Source organism: Emys orbicularis, chromosome 5 (genome assembly GCF_028017835.1).
Source record: "Emys orbicularis isolate rEmyOrb1 chromosome 5, rEmyOrb1.hap1, whole genome shotgun sequence".
NCBI classification, from domain to species: Eukaryota; Metazoa; Chordata; order Testudines; family Emydidae; genus Emys; species Emys orbicularis.
In genome coordinates, this window is record NC_088687.1 from 120,075,754 (window position 1) to 120,094,317 (window position 18,564).

Sequence of the window (18,564 nt, forward strand, 5' to 3'; positions counted from 1 at the left end):
AACTCCTTACCTGAGGAGGTTGTGAAGGCTAGGACTATAACAATGTTTAAAAGGGGACTGGATAAATTCATGGTGGCTAAGTCCATAAATGGCTATTAGCCAGGATGGGTAAGAATGGTGTCCCTAGCCTCTGTTCGTCAGAGGATGGAGATGGATGGCAGGAGAGAGATCACTTGATCATTGCCTGTTAGGTTCACTCCCTCTGGGGCACCTGGCATTGGCCACTGTCGGTAGACAGATACTGGGCTAGATGGACCTTTGGTCTGACCCAGTACGGCCTTTCTTATGTTCTTATGTTCTTATGGTGCATGCACTACATGGGCTTGTTTTCTGCTGATCTGTTTGACTGTCTCTGCCATAGCAGAGAAGGGAAGTAGCTCAACAGCTGCTCTCATTCATTCAGGCAACAATCCCCCCAATTTTTCATCTCATACATGAAGGATTGGGGGCAGGAGGGGCGAGTGAGTAGGAAGAATAATGCTCACTGCTACCCCCAATATTATCTTGCAAAGCCAGGATGCTAAAGGATAAAGCAGGATTGCTGAACTACTGTTGTTTTTGAATAGCCAGTGGTAGAAAATGGGAGTGAAGGTGGAAGGGGCGTGGGCAAACCTTGGAGTCCTCTGGACAAATCTGAGCTGCCTCTATTATCTGGAGAACAGCCCAAGTATCTCAGTCTGGGCCCAGACATACCTGTTTCTCATTTTTATGTTTCCGTTTGTATAAGGGAGGACTCAAACTACAGAAAAGTCTGTATATTCTTTGCAGAAAGGTAAGAAATCTGTTAAAATGGAATTGAGGCCCTTTGTTCAACGCTTTCCATTGAAATGCTAATAACTTCACCATTTCTTTCATATCCTCACAATTCAGCAGTTCATGAGCATTCAGAGATGTATACTGCATTCCAGTGGCCCTGATAGGAAATCAAATAAAGATAAAAACTTCCACAGAACATCATGCAAATCAGGATTTTGATTTAGATTATACAAGACAGCCAATTCCACCATGAATCAGAATTTTTTGTATCATGTCAAAGTGAACTTCCTTTCAAAATTCAGAATGTTATTTCAAGATACTCTTACTTATGAACTAGCTGTATAAGAAAGGCCAGGTGGCAGGACTGTGCCTTACTTCAATACCGAAGCAAAAAATTGAACGTTTTCTTAGCATATGTCTACGCTGCAATCAGAAGTGTGGTTACAGCACACGTAGAGAGCTCTGATGTAATTAGCTCTAATAACAAAAGCAGATAAGCCGTGGCAGCATGGGTTGGGTATGTACTTGAGCAGTTAGCCTGTGCTGCCACAGCTTCACTGCTATCCATACCCATGCTAGCTAGATCAAAGCTAACTCAGGTGTGTCTACATATGCTGCAGTGATGGAGTTTAAGGCCAGAAAGGACCACTAGATTGAAGCTCTGCCTGCACAGACTCTTCTCTCCACACAGCAACAAGATCCAGCACCTCCTATGTACTCCATGCTGGAGCGCATTTGCGGCCTTGAGTCTCCATGTGCTGCAGCTGTGCTGACGAGCTCTCCACGCTGATCAAACAGGAAATGAAAATTCAAAAGTTCCTGGGGCTTTAACAGGGGAGCAGTTGTTTCCTGTGTACTTGACTGACGTGCAGTGGAGTTGAAAGTGCTCTCCAGAGCAGTCATAGTAGAGCACTGTGGGACACCTTCTGGAGGCCAATTCATTCGAATTACACAATGCAGTGTCTAAACTATCCCCATGCTGACCCATGGATGTCGAATCAAGCACAACGCCTCTCGTGGAGGTGGAATACAGAAGTCGATTTTACAGGCCACTTAGGTGGGCGGAAGGGACTCGACAGTGTAGACACATACATTATTAAATCGACCTAACACAGCTTATGGCTGTGGAACTCTTTGCTAGAGGATGTTGTGAAGGTTAAAACTATAACAGGGTTCAAAAAAGAACTAGATAAATTCATGGAGGATAGGTCAATCAAAGGCTATTAGCCAGGATGGGCAGGGATGTTGTCCTTAGCCTCTGTTTGCCAGAAGCTGAGAATGGGAAACAGGGGATGGATCACTTGGTGATTACCTGTTCTGTTCATTCCCTCTGGGGCACCTGGCATTGGCCACTGTTGGAAGACAGGATCTTGGGCTAGATAGACCTTTGGTGTGACCCAGTATGGCCATTCTGATGTTCTTATGTTGACCTAACTTTGTAGTGTAGACCAGGCCCTAGTCTGCCCTCCTGTATAGCACCACCTAGCACCTGCACACTAACCAACTGAAATGAAACCAGAGTATTACAACTCACAGGAAACTAGAATATTATGTGCCACAGGCAGAGTATAGGAAAGACTAAGATGTACCAGAGACCGAGGCCCCTGCAATGGCAGGGAAAGAATCATGTGACGTATACCCAGATAATCCTGGCAAGTGACCCGCATCCCTATGCTGAAGAGGAAGGCAACCCCCCCCCCACAAAACCATACCCTACATATGGCGATCAGTTAGACTCCGAGCTTGTGAGCAAGAACCAGCCAGCCAAGTGTCTGAGAAAGAGAATGTTCTGTGCCACCTCAGAGGCCCTGACCTACCCCACAATGTCCCATCTCCAGCTGTGGCCTTCTCTGATATTTCAGAGGAAGGAGATAAAAGAAATCCTCTCAGAATACATGGGGATGGGGAGGGGAGGGAGATTCCCTTCCTGACCCCTGGTGGTGGCTGGCTGAATCTCTGAAGCATGAGCTTCAGGAACAAGATTATAAACCAGAAGTGAGCCCCAGGGCTGTCGAGCCCTGCCCCCTACCATCACAAATAACCCCATCATACAATTACACTCAGAAATGTGTCCACCTCTCTCTTAAAACTAATTACATTATTTGCCCCTACAACTCCTATTGGGAGACTGTTCCAGAACCTCACCCTTCTGATGGATAGAAACCTTCTAATATCCAGACAGAATTTGTTCAAGCCCCGTTTATATGTTTGTTCTTGTGCCAGTATTGTCTTTTAGCTTAAATAGCTCTTCACCCTCTCTGGTATTTACCCCCCAATGTATGCATAGAGAGCAATCATATCTCACCTCAGTCTTCTTTTTTGCTAGGCTAAACAAGCCAAGCTCTTCCAGTATCCTCTCATAAGATAGGCCCTCCATTCCCCTGATCATCCTAGTAGCTCTTTTCTGAACCTGTTCCAGTTTAAATTAATCTTTCTTGAATATGTGTACCAGAACTGTACATGGTATTCCAAGTGAGGTCTTACCAGTGTCTTGTACAATGACATTAAATACTTCTCTATTGCTACTGGAAATGCCTCATACATCCTAGGATTGCATTTGCCTTTTTCACAGCTGCATTACATTGGTGGCTCATAGTCATCCTGTGATTGATTCACACACCCAGGTCTCTCTCCTCCATCGCTTCCAACTGATGAGACCCCCTTGTAGCAGAAATTCTTCCTATTAGATCCTAAGTGCATGACCTTGCACTTTGTACAATTGATCTTCATCCCATTTCTGCAACTCCAGTCTTCAGGGCCACCCAGAACTTCCTGTATAATGTTTTATCCCCATCTGTATTGATGATGCCTCCCACCTTAGTGTCATCAGCAAATTTCATAAGCACACTCCAAATTTTTGTGTCAAGGTCATTAATAAAAATATTGAATAAGACTGGTCCCAAGACCGATCCTTGAGGAGCTCCTAGTAACTTCCCTCCTGTCTGAATCAGAGTCTCACCTCTGATTACATTGTAGCCTACCTTTAGCCTGAGCATATTGACCTGCAATGGGCTAAGTCTTCTTTGGAAAGGGACCTGGACAAAGTACTATACTGTTGATGGTAGCGACTATATTACCACTTTTCAGACATCAGTATTGTAATATGACAAGGTATTTCCAAAGTGACTAATGATTTGGGGTGCTTCAATTTTGGGATGCCCAGCTTGAAACAAGAGGCCAAAGGTAAAATCTTGGCCCCACTAAAGTCAGTGGGAAAACTCTCAAGTCCAGTTACAGACCAAGAACTGAGATGTAGAGAGACATTAAGGGCCAGATTTTTAAAGGTATTTAGGTGCCTAAAGAAGCAGATAGGCACATTCATACCTTTAAAAGCCTGGCCCTAAGTGACTTGCTCAAGTCACGCAGGAAGCCTGTGGCAGAGCAAGGAACTGAACTGTGGTCTCTCAAGTCCTAAGCCAGCATGCTAACTGCTTCTGTTATGCCGTCCATTAAGCATATTAGGCCAGTTCCTCAGCTGGTGTGAACAGTTGTAGGTCCACTGATGTAATTGAGCTATGATAATTTATGTAAGTTGAGAATCTGGCCCATTGTTTTCTTCCAACTTTTATGTACAAGTGCAGGATACTAACCACCAGAATGCATTTTATTTTTGCAATATCTTCAAAATGAGAAAAACATGCTTGAAGCATGATTTGTTTCATATGGTACAACAGCAGTAACATTTGAGGGGTCTCGGTGGGGCAAGGAATGTCTTCAAAGAGGTTTATAGTGCATCTGTAAAAAGCTACGCAAAATTATTATGATAGAAGTATAAACACAATAGGACTAAATGTTTCCTTCTCTTCACAGGAAGCTCACTTTTAGATGTAGGATTTAATGAATTATACATGCATGAAGTCTGGAAGTGAATGAATGAATAATGCATGGATGAATGAGTAAATGACTTATCACCATCAATACAGGTTTCAAACTCATTAAAATATTAAAATAAATAATGAATAAGCAAAAAAATATAGTTTGATAGCTCACGTTCACTTTAAAGCTGAGGCAAGGATGTGAGCTTTGATAGTTGTGGAATTCGAAGGGGGGAAAAGTGACAGTCACTGGCAGAAATATACACCCTTTTGTTGTAACTCAGTACGAGAATCAGATGGTTCAACATTCTAAGGTTTTGTGGCTCTCCATCCAATTTGGTATATTATATGAATTAGAAACAAAATAGCCAGAGGAAGTAGAAATTTGGATTCCACTTGCATGTTATTAAGCACCATCCACAATAAGAAACATATTATTGTGTAATGGGGATGCACTCAAGTGTGTTCAGCCACTTTTTATTTATGTACTTCAGTGGAAGATGGATCAAACTCTGAATCCCCAATTAAATAACCCCTGGCCAAAAGCAGTGGACTACTGTAGCACTAGACAGAGTAAACAGGCATATAAAATGCTGGTTTCTACTATAACAATCTAAAAGACTTTAAGGTCAGAATGGACCATCATGATCATCTAGTCCAGTGGTTCCCAAACTTTAACAACCTGTGAATCCCTTTCACTAAAATGTCAAGTCTCGCGAACCCCTCCTAAAAATGAATATTTCCAGGGATTTTCTCCTTTACCTGAGTATAAATTATAAAAGCAGTGCTCTTGGAAAGATAAAATTTGTTTTTACGACATGCTCATTACACACTATTTATTATTAATTATTTATCATTACAGTATTTTTATTACATTATGAAAATGGCAACACGTTTCCAAGAGCTCACTTTCATAGCTTGTATCACTTTGAATAAGCCTGTTATAAGACAAGGCTCCTAGGTTTCATCAAGGAGTATCAGATGTGAAAAAGCATGAAGGTATTTAAGAAGCCAACTCAAAGAGTTCCTCCTACACAAGCAATCAGGTCTTGAGCAGTCCAGGCAAACAATGCATGTTACAACAAAGCTTAAATTTGTTCTTCATAATAATTTTAAAAACAATACTAGCTGCCTATTTAATTTTAAAAACAGCAAAAAATATTCACCTCCCTTTCCATTTCTTATAAGGAGTTTTGAAGTTTAAATCTCCTCAGTGTGATAGATATGCTTGCTTTGATCTGCTTAACTCTTGGAAGTCCATGGGCTCCACGCTGCTGGCCCCGTGCTGCCCGGGGTCCCTAGGGACAGCTCTGTTCACCATTAGGGAATTTCCCCCCCGAGAACCCCCTGTAACATTTCACGAACCCCCAGGGGTTCACGAATCCCAGTTTGGGAACCACTGCTGTAGTCTGACCTCTTACACATCGCAGGCTACAGAACCTCACCAACTCACTCCTGAATAGACCCATAACCTCTGGATGAGCTACTGAAGTCCTCAAATCATGGTTTAAAGACTTCAAGTCACAGAAAATCCACAATTTACACTAGTTTAAACCTGCAAGTGTCCTGTATTCCATGCTGCAGAGGAAGGCGACCCCCCCCCCCCCCCCCAGGGTCTTTGCCAATGTGACCTGGGAGAAAATTCCTTCCCAACCCCATATATGGTGATCAGTTAGACCCTGAGCATGTGGGAAAGACTCACCAGCCAGATACCTGGGAAAGAATTCTCTGTAGTAACTCAGAGCCTACCCCATCTAGTGTCCCATCACTGGCTGTTGGAGATAGTTGCTGTTAGCAGTCGCAGATCAGCTAATGCCATTGTCGGCAGTTTCATCATACCATCCCTTCCATAAACTTATCAAGCTCAGTCTTGAACCAAGTTAGTTTTTTTGCCCCCACTGCTCCCCTTGGAAGGCTGTTCCAGAACTTCACTCCTCTGATGAAAAAAGAACGAGGAGTACTTGTGGCACTTTAGAGACTAACAAATTTATTTGGGCATAAGCTTTTGTGGGCTAAAACCCACTTCATCAGATGCATGGAGTGGAAAATACAGTAGGAATGTGTATATATATATATATATATACACACACACACACAGAGAGAACATGAAAAGATGGGGGTTGCCATACCAACTCTAACGAGACAAATCAATTAAGGTGGGCTATTATCAGCAGGAGAAAAAAAACAGGATGGCCCATTTCAAACAGTTGACAAGAAGGTGTGAATAACAGTAGGGGGGGAAATTAGCATGGGGAAATTTACACTCGATTACAGACCTAAAAGTGGCAATTCTTCAACAAAAAAAACTTCAAAAACCGACTCCAATGAGAAACTGCAGAACTGGAATTAATTTGCAAACTGGACACCATCAAATTAGGCTTGAATATAGACTGGGAGTGGATGGGTCATTACACAAACTAAAAACTATTTCCCCATGCTAATTTCCCCCCCTACTGTTACTCACACCTTCTTGTCAACTTGTTTGAAATGGGCCATCCTGATTATCACTACAAAAGTTTTTTTTCTCCTGCTGATAATAGCCCACCTTAATTGATTTGCCTTGTTATAGCTGGTATGGCAACCCCCATCTTTCATGTTCTCTCTCTGTATGTGTGTGTGTATATATATACACATATATATACATACATACACACACACACACATATATATATACATACATACACACACACATATATATATATATACATATATACATACACACACATATATATATACATACATCTTCCTACTGTATTTTCCACTCCATGCATCTGAAGAAGTGGGTTTTAGCCCACGAAAGCTTATGCCCAAATAAATGTGTTAGTCTGTAAGGTGCCACAAGGACTCCTCATTCTTTTTGCTGATACAGACTAACACGGCTACCACTCAAACATTTCTGATGGTTAGAAATCTTTGCCTAATTTCAAGCCTAAACTTGTTGATGGCCAATTTATATACATTTGTTCTTCTGTCCACATTGGCGCTTAACTTAAATAACGCCTCTCCCTCCCTGGTATTTATCCCTCTGATGTATTTCTAGAAAGCAATATCTCCCCTCAGCCTTCCTTTGGTTAGGCTAATCAAACCAAGCTCTTTGAGTCTCCTCTCATAAGGTAGGTTTTCCATTCCTTGGATCATTGCTGAAAATGCATCAAGTTATGCGTCTTCGACATACTCTCCTGCTGCTGATTCCATCTGCAATTTCCTAATCAACTGACTTTCTTTAAATTTAACTGAACAACATAAATCCATTAAAATAAGCCCTTCACTTGAAAGTGTTAACTTTCAATTTCCATATTCATTACTGACTCTAGTTGCTACTAGTGCCGTTTCTCTCTCACCTAATTTTTACAAATAAAGGAATTGCTCCTAAGATGCACTGACCTTCATCTTTAATGAAGTCTGTAATTAATATTAATTACTATTTGCAGTCCAATAGTACCAAGAGGCCCTAGTTAGGGACAGAGGCTCATCGTGCTAAAAGTTGTAAATATTTTGTGCTTGATTTCTGTAAGTCCTATAGTCTTCTTGCTTATCCGCAGAACAGCACCAGACTCATATTGGATCTCTTTTATAATGCCTCTTGCCTGTCTTTCGTCTTGCACAACTTCCACTTCCTCATGCCATGTCCCTGGGACAGCTTGAAAGCTGAGCAACTAAGACACAACTAGAGAAGAAAGGACATATTCTGTTTGAGTCCAATCTGGAAAACTATTTAACAGATTTTCAGGCACCTCTCAGAATCAGGCCTCAAAACCCTTTCCATATCCTCCCAACACATTACCTCCTATCTATAATCCTTGTTCTCACAGCCCTCTTGGAAGACTATAAGAAAGACTATATCCCCCTGCTCCTTTCTTCAAGCATCACTTCTACTCACCGAGTTCAGGAGCCTTCTGCAGTACTGAGCAGCTCAGAGCCAACTCTCACACACAGCATTCAAATTGTCAAAAAAACGAAGCAGGATAGTAGGAAGTGGCAGTAGTCAATGGAAAAGTAGTAAGATTTAACATTGTTCCATATTTACATTTCTCCCCCACCCTCCTGAATTGGTCATAAAATTTTGGATGGCAATAGTGAGTGAGAAGAGGAAAACCCTTTATATTAAAGAAAACAAATATAAAAAATACTAATGGGCAGGAATTTGAATGAGGACCTAGACAATGAATTGTAATGGGAAAGAATGAAAAACTTTATTTATACTTACAAGATAAGGGTTTTTTTTTGTTACATTTCTGGTATACTAGTGATAATATGTGATCATTTTCCTTAATAATAATCTACTCTCCTCATTGGATAAAGTAGGTGGCCTTTGGTAGCTAACATGCAGCTCAAATCAAAAGAAGACAGGTAAGGACATTACAAAAGAACTCCAGAGCGAGCCTGGTGCTGTATCTAAATTGAAATAAACTCTCCATCAATTAAATGATAAAAAGGGCTATAGAAGTTACACAAATCAAGCACATTTACTGCCTCAAAATATTAGTGTCACATTAAAGCAGAATTGTCCATAAATAAAACATACTGCATCCAGTATTTCCTATTCCCTTGGGCCCCCTGGTAAAGGATATACAGATTGCTGGAAATGTAATCAAACAAACTACACTGTCTATCTTAAATATATGAAAACTAATCTTAACAAGGCAATCATTTAACAGATTATTATTTGTATTATTTATCAATGGTATTCCTACGACACCCATTACTATAGTATCTCAGCACCCACCTCATAATGTCTAATGCTTTTATCCTCACAACACCTCGGTAGGGTAAGGAAGTGCTATTACCTGCATTTTACAAAGGCATGGAGAGATTAAGTAACTTGCACACTATCACATGGGAAGTCTATGGCAGAGCAGGTGCTGAAGCTGGGTCACCCAAGTTCCAGGCTAGCGCCCTAACTGCAGGACCATTCTTTCCTCCTGTAAGTATTATTATACTTATTGCGGTATTCTACTTTCTCTTATAGTAGAGGCAGGCTCCTATCTTAATCGTCGCGGTACAAAACCAAAGTAAAAGTTGGTCTCTGCCCCTCTGGCTTTACACTCTAAAACCCTGAGCCTGGCTTTCAGTGGAGTTGGAGCTATCAGAGTTTGATCCTGCTCCATTAAGTCAGTGACAAAACTATTGAGTTGAATGGACAGACAGTGGGCACTAAGGGAAATTTTTTACCCCACTTCTGATAGGTCTATTGTGCAAGGTAGCAGCAGCAGCATCTGTGGAAGTCATGCAGTGGGTGTGCACCTCCTGTGTGGTGTGCAACCTGCTTCACAAGGGCTCCTTGTGTGTATGCACATTGAAGAGAGTGGAACACGGGTGATTCAGAGACATGTGGAGCCTGGGGATCTACTACAGTACTGATACTCTATTCTCTACCTGCGCTGAGGTCACAGAGGGTTACTTTTTCCTTGCACAAGGAGAATTCCTCCCCTTCATGTGCCCAGTACAACCCAGCTGTTCAGGCTGAGTTTCAGTAGGAGGATCTGAGTTTTAATGGGGGAGGATTTTGGTGATCTATGTGAAATGAGGTAATGGCCTACACTCATGGACAGATGTTCCTATCATCATCACAGGCATCCTTGTTTCAGTAGAGAGGTCAAGGATCAAATCAGCCTGGAACCTGAATCATTCTCTCACCCTAGAAGTGAGCTTTCTAGAGCAGAGTACTTCAGGCACACTGGAGGGGTTGTGAGGGACATGTATTGTTATACCCAGCTCTGACACAGATGTACTGGAGGGAGCTCTCTGGATCTTGCAGGGAGTCCCTTGTTAAAATTCTGCCACCCTGATTTCCTCGTCTCTGCTTCAGTTCATCCCTATGTTGATACTCTCGAATCGTCCCTGTTGGAATAGACTTATCTATGCTGCTCCTAAAAATACTTCCAAAGAGTAAATTATTTTTCCTTTAAAAGAGAGCAAATGTCACATATTTGGAAAACATTTTCCTAGAGGAAGAAACTTTCCAGGTTGTCCTATAAGCATTGTTACTGAAAGGGGCAAGCAAATTGATAGATTCCCCAGTTCCTCCAGGCTTGTCTTGGTCAGTACATGCACCTCTGGGACACTGGGTTTGCCACAGGCAAAGATGAGAAATTTTTCTAGAAGCTCATTCTTTGTGGCAGCTTCATCACTGTGTTCTTATGATAAACGGGAAACACCAGTATTCAGACATGGGAACTTGCCACCTTTCACAGAAACAAAATGAACATTAACATTTACAACAAAAATCACAAAGTGATAATCTATTTTAAATGCAACATAATCTTGACAGTCCAGGAGACAAGCACAAAGAGAGATGAAATATTTTACATACTTATGCTTATCACAGATGTATAGACTTTAAGGCCAGAAGGGGATGATTATGATCATCTAGTCTGAGCTCCATGCCTCTCTGTGTCTTGGTCATGCATGTATTTATAGGAAATTATTGTTATTTTGTAATTGTTGAGCATCAATGTACAGAGCTCTGTACAGAACAACATTTACATTTACCTTGCTCAAATTTTCATCTGTAATCGGTTCGTCATAGATGCGAATTTTATCCTCCAAAGATTTTTTCAGAACATCTATCTTATTTCTATTCTTGGATCGTTGTTTTTTGATCTTGGACTGTGGATATAAAAAAAAAGTCATCACATCATTAAATATTTTTAAAACTTATATGGCATTACTATGTATTAGTATTATTACTATTATTTGTGGTCAATTCCCCAGTTAAGAATACAAAACTGCAATCTTGACTTTCATGACAAAATGTTCCCTGGAAATACATGTTCTAGCTATACCTTTCAGAGGACCCATTCAGTAATTTCAGACTAAGCCACAAAATATGCCTAACTTTTTTGAATGCAGGTTTACATATTCATCCCTGAAAAGAGGATGCAATTGCCAAGTTGCATTATTGCAATTTTGTCCTGCTAGCACAGGAGTGACAAATCTGGTTTTACACAAGCATTTAGTGAATGCTATATGCAATGACTTAATGAAATTTTCCTCATCCTTTTTCAACGCCATAAGAAAAGAACAAGATATCATATTCATTTAAAAATTAAATTGTTTTCAAAATGCACTGTATGAATCACAGATGCGCCATGATAATATTAAGGAGCACCCTACTATGTAATCTGACCTTTGTATTCTTTACAAGAATATAAACTAAGCGTAATGTACTCTCAGGGAAAAGATAACATCTGTTCAACTATAAGGCTCTGCAAAGTCATTTCCCTTTTGAAATACATAGCATTTTGGAAATCATTAAGGTTTTGAACTAGGCTAATTCCTAGTGCAACTAGCCTAAGTTAGTTTACACATTAAGAAAAACAGAGTCAATCAAATTGTGGTCAGAGGGGAGACATATCACCCTTTATTATAGTGCTATGACCTACAATTCATAGAAGAGATATGTTTCTTTTTCTGTGGAGAAAGTTAAGGTAAAGAATTAATCTGTAGTTTATAACATTCAAGGCAATTAAGCATCCTCTACACAAAGTTAAATAGCCAAATAGAAAATTTGTTACCCAATTACCTAATACTTTCCTGGCTGGGACTGACCTCTTTACACCAACTGACCTCTTCTGAGATGAGTATTCCCTAGCTTCTGTTAAAAACATTGGAAAAAAATGAAAGAGCACATCCCTGGGAGAGTCATGATCCTCCTCTTGGAAAGGCAAGTCTGAAAGCAAGCCACTACCCACTCTAGAACATAAGAGGGAACCCTCAAGATTTTCTGTTTTTAAGTGGATTGATGTGGACTTGGATTTTTCCCCAAAGAATCTCTAACTGACTCAGCAGTAGAGTCAGACTGAGTCCCAGATGCTGAAGAAGACTGACTCAGCATTGTGGATATGTCTCCAGAGGAGTCTCAGCTTGGGATATGGAGGTCCAATAGGCGGGGAGAAGACATAACACATTTTTGGCTTCAGAAAGGGCCCCCTTAGAGATGGATCACATCCCGGCTTTCTGCTTATTCCCATTATAAGGGATAGGGCCCTGGAACAATTAGTCTACACAGGAAGGGAAGGCTGGAGGAAATGTATTTTCTCATTTCTTCCTAAAAAGCATCTTTAAATGCCAAGATGCTAATGGCAAGACAGGAGCACTGAACTACCACAAATCACATTGTAGGAGGCAGGGAATCTGTTATGCAAGTGGAAGGTGTATTGGACCTCCGTGAAAAAATCTGAGCTGCATCAAGTATTTATAGGAAAGGAGGCTGTTACTCTCTGATGCACCCAGAATAGCAACCCAAAACCACAAATAAAACAAAGAAAGACATGCACGTAGGTTGTCAATCAAAACATTTAATAATCATGAACTAATTAGGTTAGCAAAACTCTGAACAAAACACGATAACAGTCTGAACAGCAGATACGTAGCACCAGACCCTGAGTAGATGCACCCACCCACTGTTCGGAACACAAACAGAGCCTTAAACAGGAACAGGAACACTGAGTTCAAGGAGTAGGAACCAGGACACAAAACAGGAGAAGAAACAGAGGGGAGGAAGCAGGAAGGCAACACACATCAGTCATCACAATTTCCTTCCTTCTCTCTAAAAGTTCAGTGGTACCTGACCAGAGGCACCAGGTGATCCCAGGGTCCTAGGTTATACCCCTGATTCAGCTCAAGAGGTGGATGCTATTGCTGTGTGCAACTTCCCCAGTTGGTCACATGATATCAACGTACGCAGAAACAGTGTCCTCTTCCCTATCTGTTCCCCTTTCAGTAGGCAATATATCTTGCTATTTAACAATGCGTTCTCCCAGTAGTAAACATGCTCACCGTGCTCCCTGTGGTAAACACACTCACTATGCTCTTTGCCCTCCAGCCCGCAAGATAACGCCATGAGTACTGAAAATGTTTTCAAACCTTCACCTAACATACACTGCTTGTCCGGGATAGAATGCCTTGATGAGCTCCAAGTGCTTGGATGAATATGTTTGTTGAGACTCCCATGTTCTCTAGTCACATCAGTCAGCTTCAAGGACGGCAAAGGGGTGGAATGAACCTTTTCTGTCAGTACAGACAACTTGGTCCTCAAAGGCTGGTTGAAGAGCTGATACAAAAGGGTTTCTCCAATACTTTCATGAAGTGTGCACCGAATATCATATAAAGCATAACTTAATGCAACAGGGAAGAGTATATCTCCACATTCCTCCAGTATGTGAGCTACACCCTTCTTCAAAAAAGAACAGGAGTACTTGTGGCACCTTAGAGACTAACAAATTTATTTGAGCATAAGCTTTCGTGGGCTACATCCCACTTCTTCGGATGCATAGAATGGAACATATAGTAAGGAGATATAGATACACACACATACAGAGAGCCATGAACAGGTGGGAGTTGTCTTACCAACTCTGAGAGGCCAATTAAGTAAGAGAAAAAAAACTTTTGAAGTGATACTCAAGATAGCCCAGTACAGACAGGTTGATAAGAAGTGTGAGAGTACTTACATGGGGAGATAGATTCAATGTTTGTAATGGCTCAGCCATTCCCAGTCTCTATTCAAGCCTAAATTGATTGTATCTAGTTTGCATATCAATTCAAGCTCAGCAGTTTCTCGTTGGAGTCTGTTTTTGAAGCTTTTCTCTTGCAAAATTGCCACCCGCAGGTCTGTTATTGAGTGACCAGACAAGTTAAAGTGTTCTCCTACTGGTTTTTGAATGTTATGATTCCTAATGTCAGATTTGTGTCCATTTATTCTTTTGCGTAGAGACTGTCCGGTTTGGCCAATGTACATGGCAGAGGGGCATTACTGGCACATGATGGCATATATCACATTGGTAGATGTGCAGGTGAATGAGCCCCTGATGGTATGGCTGATGTGATTAGGTCCTATGATGATGTCACTTGAATAGATATGTGGACAGAGTTGGCATCGGGCTTTGTTGCAAGGATAGGTTCCTGGGTCAGTGTTTTTGTTCAGTGATGTGTGGTTGCTGGTGAGTATTTGCTTCAGGTTGGGGGGTTGTCTGTAAGCGAGGACAGGTCTGTCTCCCAAGATCTGTGAGAGTGAGGGATCATCTTTCAGGATAGGTTGTAGATCTTTGATGATGCGCTGGAGAGGTTTTAGTTGGGGGCTGAAGGTGACAGCTAGTGGTATTCTGTTATTTTCTTTGTTGGGCCTGTCTTGTAGGAGGTGACTTCTGGGTACTCGTATGGCTCTGTCAATCTGTTTTTTCACTTCAGCAGTGAAGTGAAAAAACTGCTGAAGTGAAAAAACACATCAGCCATGCCATCAGGGGCTCATTCACTTGCACATCTACCAATGTGATATATGCCATCATGTGCCAGCAATGCCCCTCTGCCATGTACATTGGCCAAACCGGACAGTCTCTACGCAAAAAAATTAATGGTATTTGCCAGTAACCGGATTGGTAGTCCAACACAGAGAAAATCCGGGATCCACTTACCCACCAAGTCACCTCAGTGAAGGCAATCAAGACTGCTCATGTTTCACATTTTTATGAAGGTCCCTAAAATCTGTGCACAATTGAATATCACCACTCTTCTTGTATATGATCACAATGGGTGAAATCCAATCCTTCCACCTCCCAAATGATACCAAATTCTGTTTGGATCTTCTCCATAAGTGCAGGAAGTATGCAACGTGCAGACGGTGCACACTTCCATGTTCAAATGCACCTGCAGAGAGTATGCATATCCCCATGCTGTCTCTGAATGATACTTTGCATATCCCCTTCTGTTCTAGCCAACATAATCCCACCCGAGATATCCTGTGCAAGTTCATAATACCAAGATGTAAGGAAAATAATGGAACTGCATACGCAGCTGCGCCTTTAACAATGTTAAACTTTGCAGTCAAGGCTATGCCCTTGTAGAGTGCAAAGCATACAGCTTTGCCCACTGTCTGCAAGGCATACAAATTCTAAGCATTTATAACTACCGTTGTCAGCAACTGTCCAGACTCTGAACTAACCCAGAGGGGAGAACATTAAGTTCAGCACCTGTATCCACCATGCACTTCCGCCGTGTGCCATTAATTTCAGGATACCAGCTGCAGTGTCTTACCACATGTGAAAATCATACTAAAGGAAACATCAATAAAAGTGGTCTCGTCCGGCTCCACATTCACAGGCCTCACATCTTTGTGAACCAGTGTACTGCGGTGCACTAATTTAAAAAGTGTCCTTCCTTCTCACAAGCCTGACTGGGCAGGCAGGGAAATTGGCCAAGTGACCCATACTATCACAGGAGAAACAGTGAGGAGCTGGCAACTTTCGCTGCTGAGGCCATGGTACGGGAGTAGGTAGCATCGTAGGATTCTGGGTGATGGAAGTAGGAGGAGCAGCTGATGGCTTAAGAGGAGACACAAAGGTAGCAGCAATCTGAAACACAGAACAACTTTCACCCCAAGCGCTAGCAAAGGCCTCACTCTTAGCAACCGTCACATCAAAAGTTAGCATTCTTGCATCTTCAGCCAGTAACTGTTCATCCAGGGTGGTCAATCAGAAAAATATCCCTGAGCATGATCATCATAACATCCCCAAATTCACAGTCCCTGGCCCATCACTGCAAATGACATGCAAACTTGTGTATGGTTTTGTAGGGCTGCTGGAGAGCTTCAAAAAACATTTTCCTCTTTACCAGTACAGAATCTCCAATGCCAAAATACTTGTTGCGGTGCTGCATAGCTGCATCAAAGGAGGACTGGGCTCCAGGAGCCCACCAAAAATATCAACGCCATCACAGCCTAAGCAGCCAGGGTAACCTAGGCGCATCGGAGAGTTGTATAATCTGAAGACAGTTCCAAAAATTCTGAATAAAGTATCACCATTGAAGGCTGTGCCGGCAGCATGGGTTGCAGAACAGAAGCACTCGTCGCCATGTTACACTCTGATGCACCCCAGAATAGCAATCCAAAAAACCACCCCGAAGTAAGACATGCCAGTAGACTGTCAGTCAAAACATGTACTCACCATGAACTGGTAAGGTCAGCAACAGTCTGAATAAAACTTGATAACAGTCTGAATTGCAGCTATGTAGCAGCGGGCTATGAGTAGCTGCACACACCCAATGCTAAGGCTCTGTGTGCGCACACATAAACAGGAACAAGAACATTGAATTCAGGTAGCAGGAACCAGGAAACAAAACAGAACAGGGATCAGGAAGCAGGAAGGCAACACGCACACCAGTCATCACAAGAGGCATCGTGCTAATGTGTTGGACTGGGGGAAAGGCCAGGATACAGCTTTTACCTACAGTAACTGATAAATCAGGCCCTACAGTTGGGAACTGATCCTAATCACATTCTGCTTCCAAAACACATGAAAAACGGCATGTGTGGGGAAACCCACTCCTGAAAAGGAGGCAGACAGTAAATGTACACATTTGGGAAATGTAAAACATTCCCTTACTGATCCCACCTGTTTGTCGGATACTGCTGAGTTCTGATCCACTTTCAGCAGCTCCGCTTCCCTCCACGCCGACTGATACGCCTGAAGCAAAGCTCTTCTCCGAATCTTGGGCAAAGCTAAGTTATTGTCCATCTGAGAATAGCAGCAATGGAACTCTTGCTTCATTCTAAGCAATTCCTCTTCAGATAATGAAAGAGGCAGACTTAAAAGTCTCCTGTTAAAAAACAAGAACAAACATACGCTATTCTGAGGTATATGCAAAGTGGCACAGAGCAAAAAACAAAAACAAAAAAACAACCAAACTATCTTCAGAGATCCTAGGAAACTGCAAAATGTGTTTCTCTTCCCAGGTGGCCAGATTCTCCAGATAGCAGGGTGTTAGGTGAGAACATGGCCTATACATTAGACCTGGTCCAAAAAAAAAAAAAGATTTTGGAAAAAAATAATTGTTGTGCATTTTTTACATAAATTTTGTCAACATAAATCAAATAGAAAAATGTTCAGGGTGTTTTTGTGTGTGCACTCTCTCTCTCTCATTTTTCCATAGGGAGATATTGGGGGAAACGGGTAAATAAACCTGAAAATGGTGGGGAGGGGGACGACACCTTTTGTTTGTTTTGACAAAAAAATTCAAATGATACAAAACATTTCCCAGGAAGATTCTAATATAGTTCTAAAATCCATTTTTCACTAGATAACATTAATGAAAATTTTGCAACCAGTTCTTCTCTACATCCTCATTTCCTATTTTGAGGGCTTGTATCCCAGAGTGCACTAGCAGGGGCGTGCATGGACCTCAATAAAGGCTTATCTCCTGCACAGGATGTATAAAGAGGTAAAGAAAGCCCTTTGTGCCCTCCTTACCCTTAAGGGCCCATATAAGGACCAGACACGATGAATGTTTACTGGTAAGTTCTCATTTTAGATCACTATAGAAAACAAGAGTTTCTTAGATACACATTTGTAAACATTCTATATCAGCTTTTTTAAATAGAAGGAATACTAGAAATTATTAGAATTCTTAGTCACATTTTCAAAATACTGTAGAGATAAGTAATAAATGAGAATGCTAATTAATTGTCAAATCCCTATAAAAGGATTTGTTGGATGAATATGGATCTATTACAAAAATGGACAAATTGCTCTCAAATTTAGTCTGTTTACTATCTGTTCTAGAGTTCATGTAACCACTGACTATTAATCTGTGATATATAATATTTACCATAACGATGTCATAACTCAGTATTCTGTATTTTGACACACTCTCTTTCTGGTCTCCCTAAACATCCACAAACAGAACCATCTCAAGAAGCAGGGAGAATTAATTTTTAAAAGAGCAGATTAGCATTGCTTATTTTTCAGTGTGCGTGTACACACACACACACACACAAAATAAGCAATGCCAATCTGATAAACTATATACTACCTTTTTATGTACCTACCTTTTTCAGCAAAGCTATTGGATGGGAATAACAACAATTAATAATACTAATACCTTATGCTTATATATAAGGGCTTGGCCACACGGAGTTAGCGAAGAGCAAGCTGGGGTGTAAATGAAAGTGCATTACAGAGTTCACAGTGGCAGAGTCCACACAGCTGATTAATGTATGGCG

General features: G+C 41.4%; 1 protein-coding gene across 1 annotated transcript in view; it reads right to left on the reverse strand.

Annotated features, from left to right (window-relative positions):
• EVC2 (EvC ciliary complex subunit 2) overlaps positions 1 to 18,564 on the reverse strand; it is a 165,384-nt gene that overhangs the window by 30,422 nt on the left and 116,398 nt on the right. The window contains exons 16-17 of the mRNA XM_065405470.1: positions 16,958 to 17,162; positions 11,064 to 11,180 (exon numbers count right to left, since the gene is read on the reverse strand). Coding sequence (XP_065261542.1) covers positions 11,064 to 11,180; positions 16,958 to 17,162 — 322 coding nt within the window. The remainder of the gene's footprint in view (positions 1 to 11,063; positions 11,181 to 16,957; positions 17,163 to 18,564) is intronic.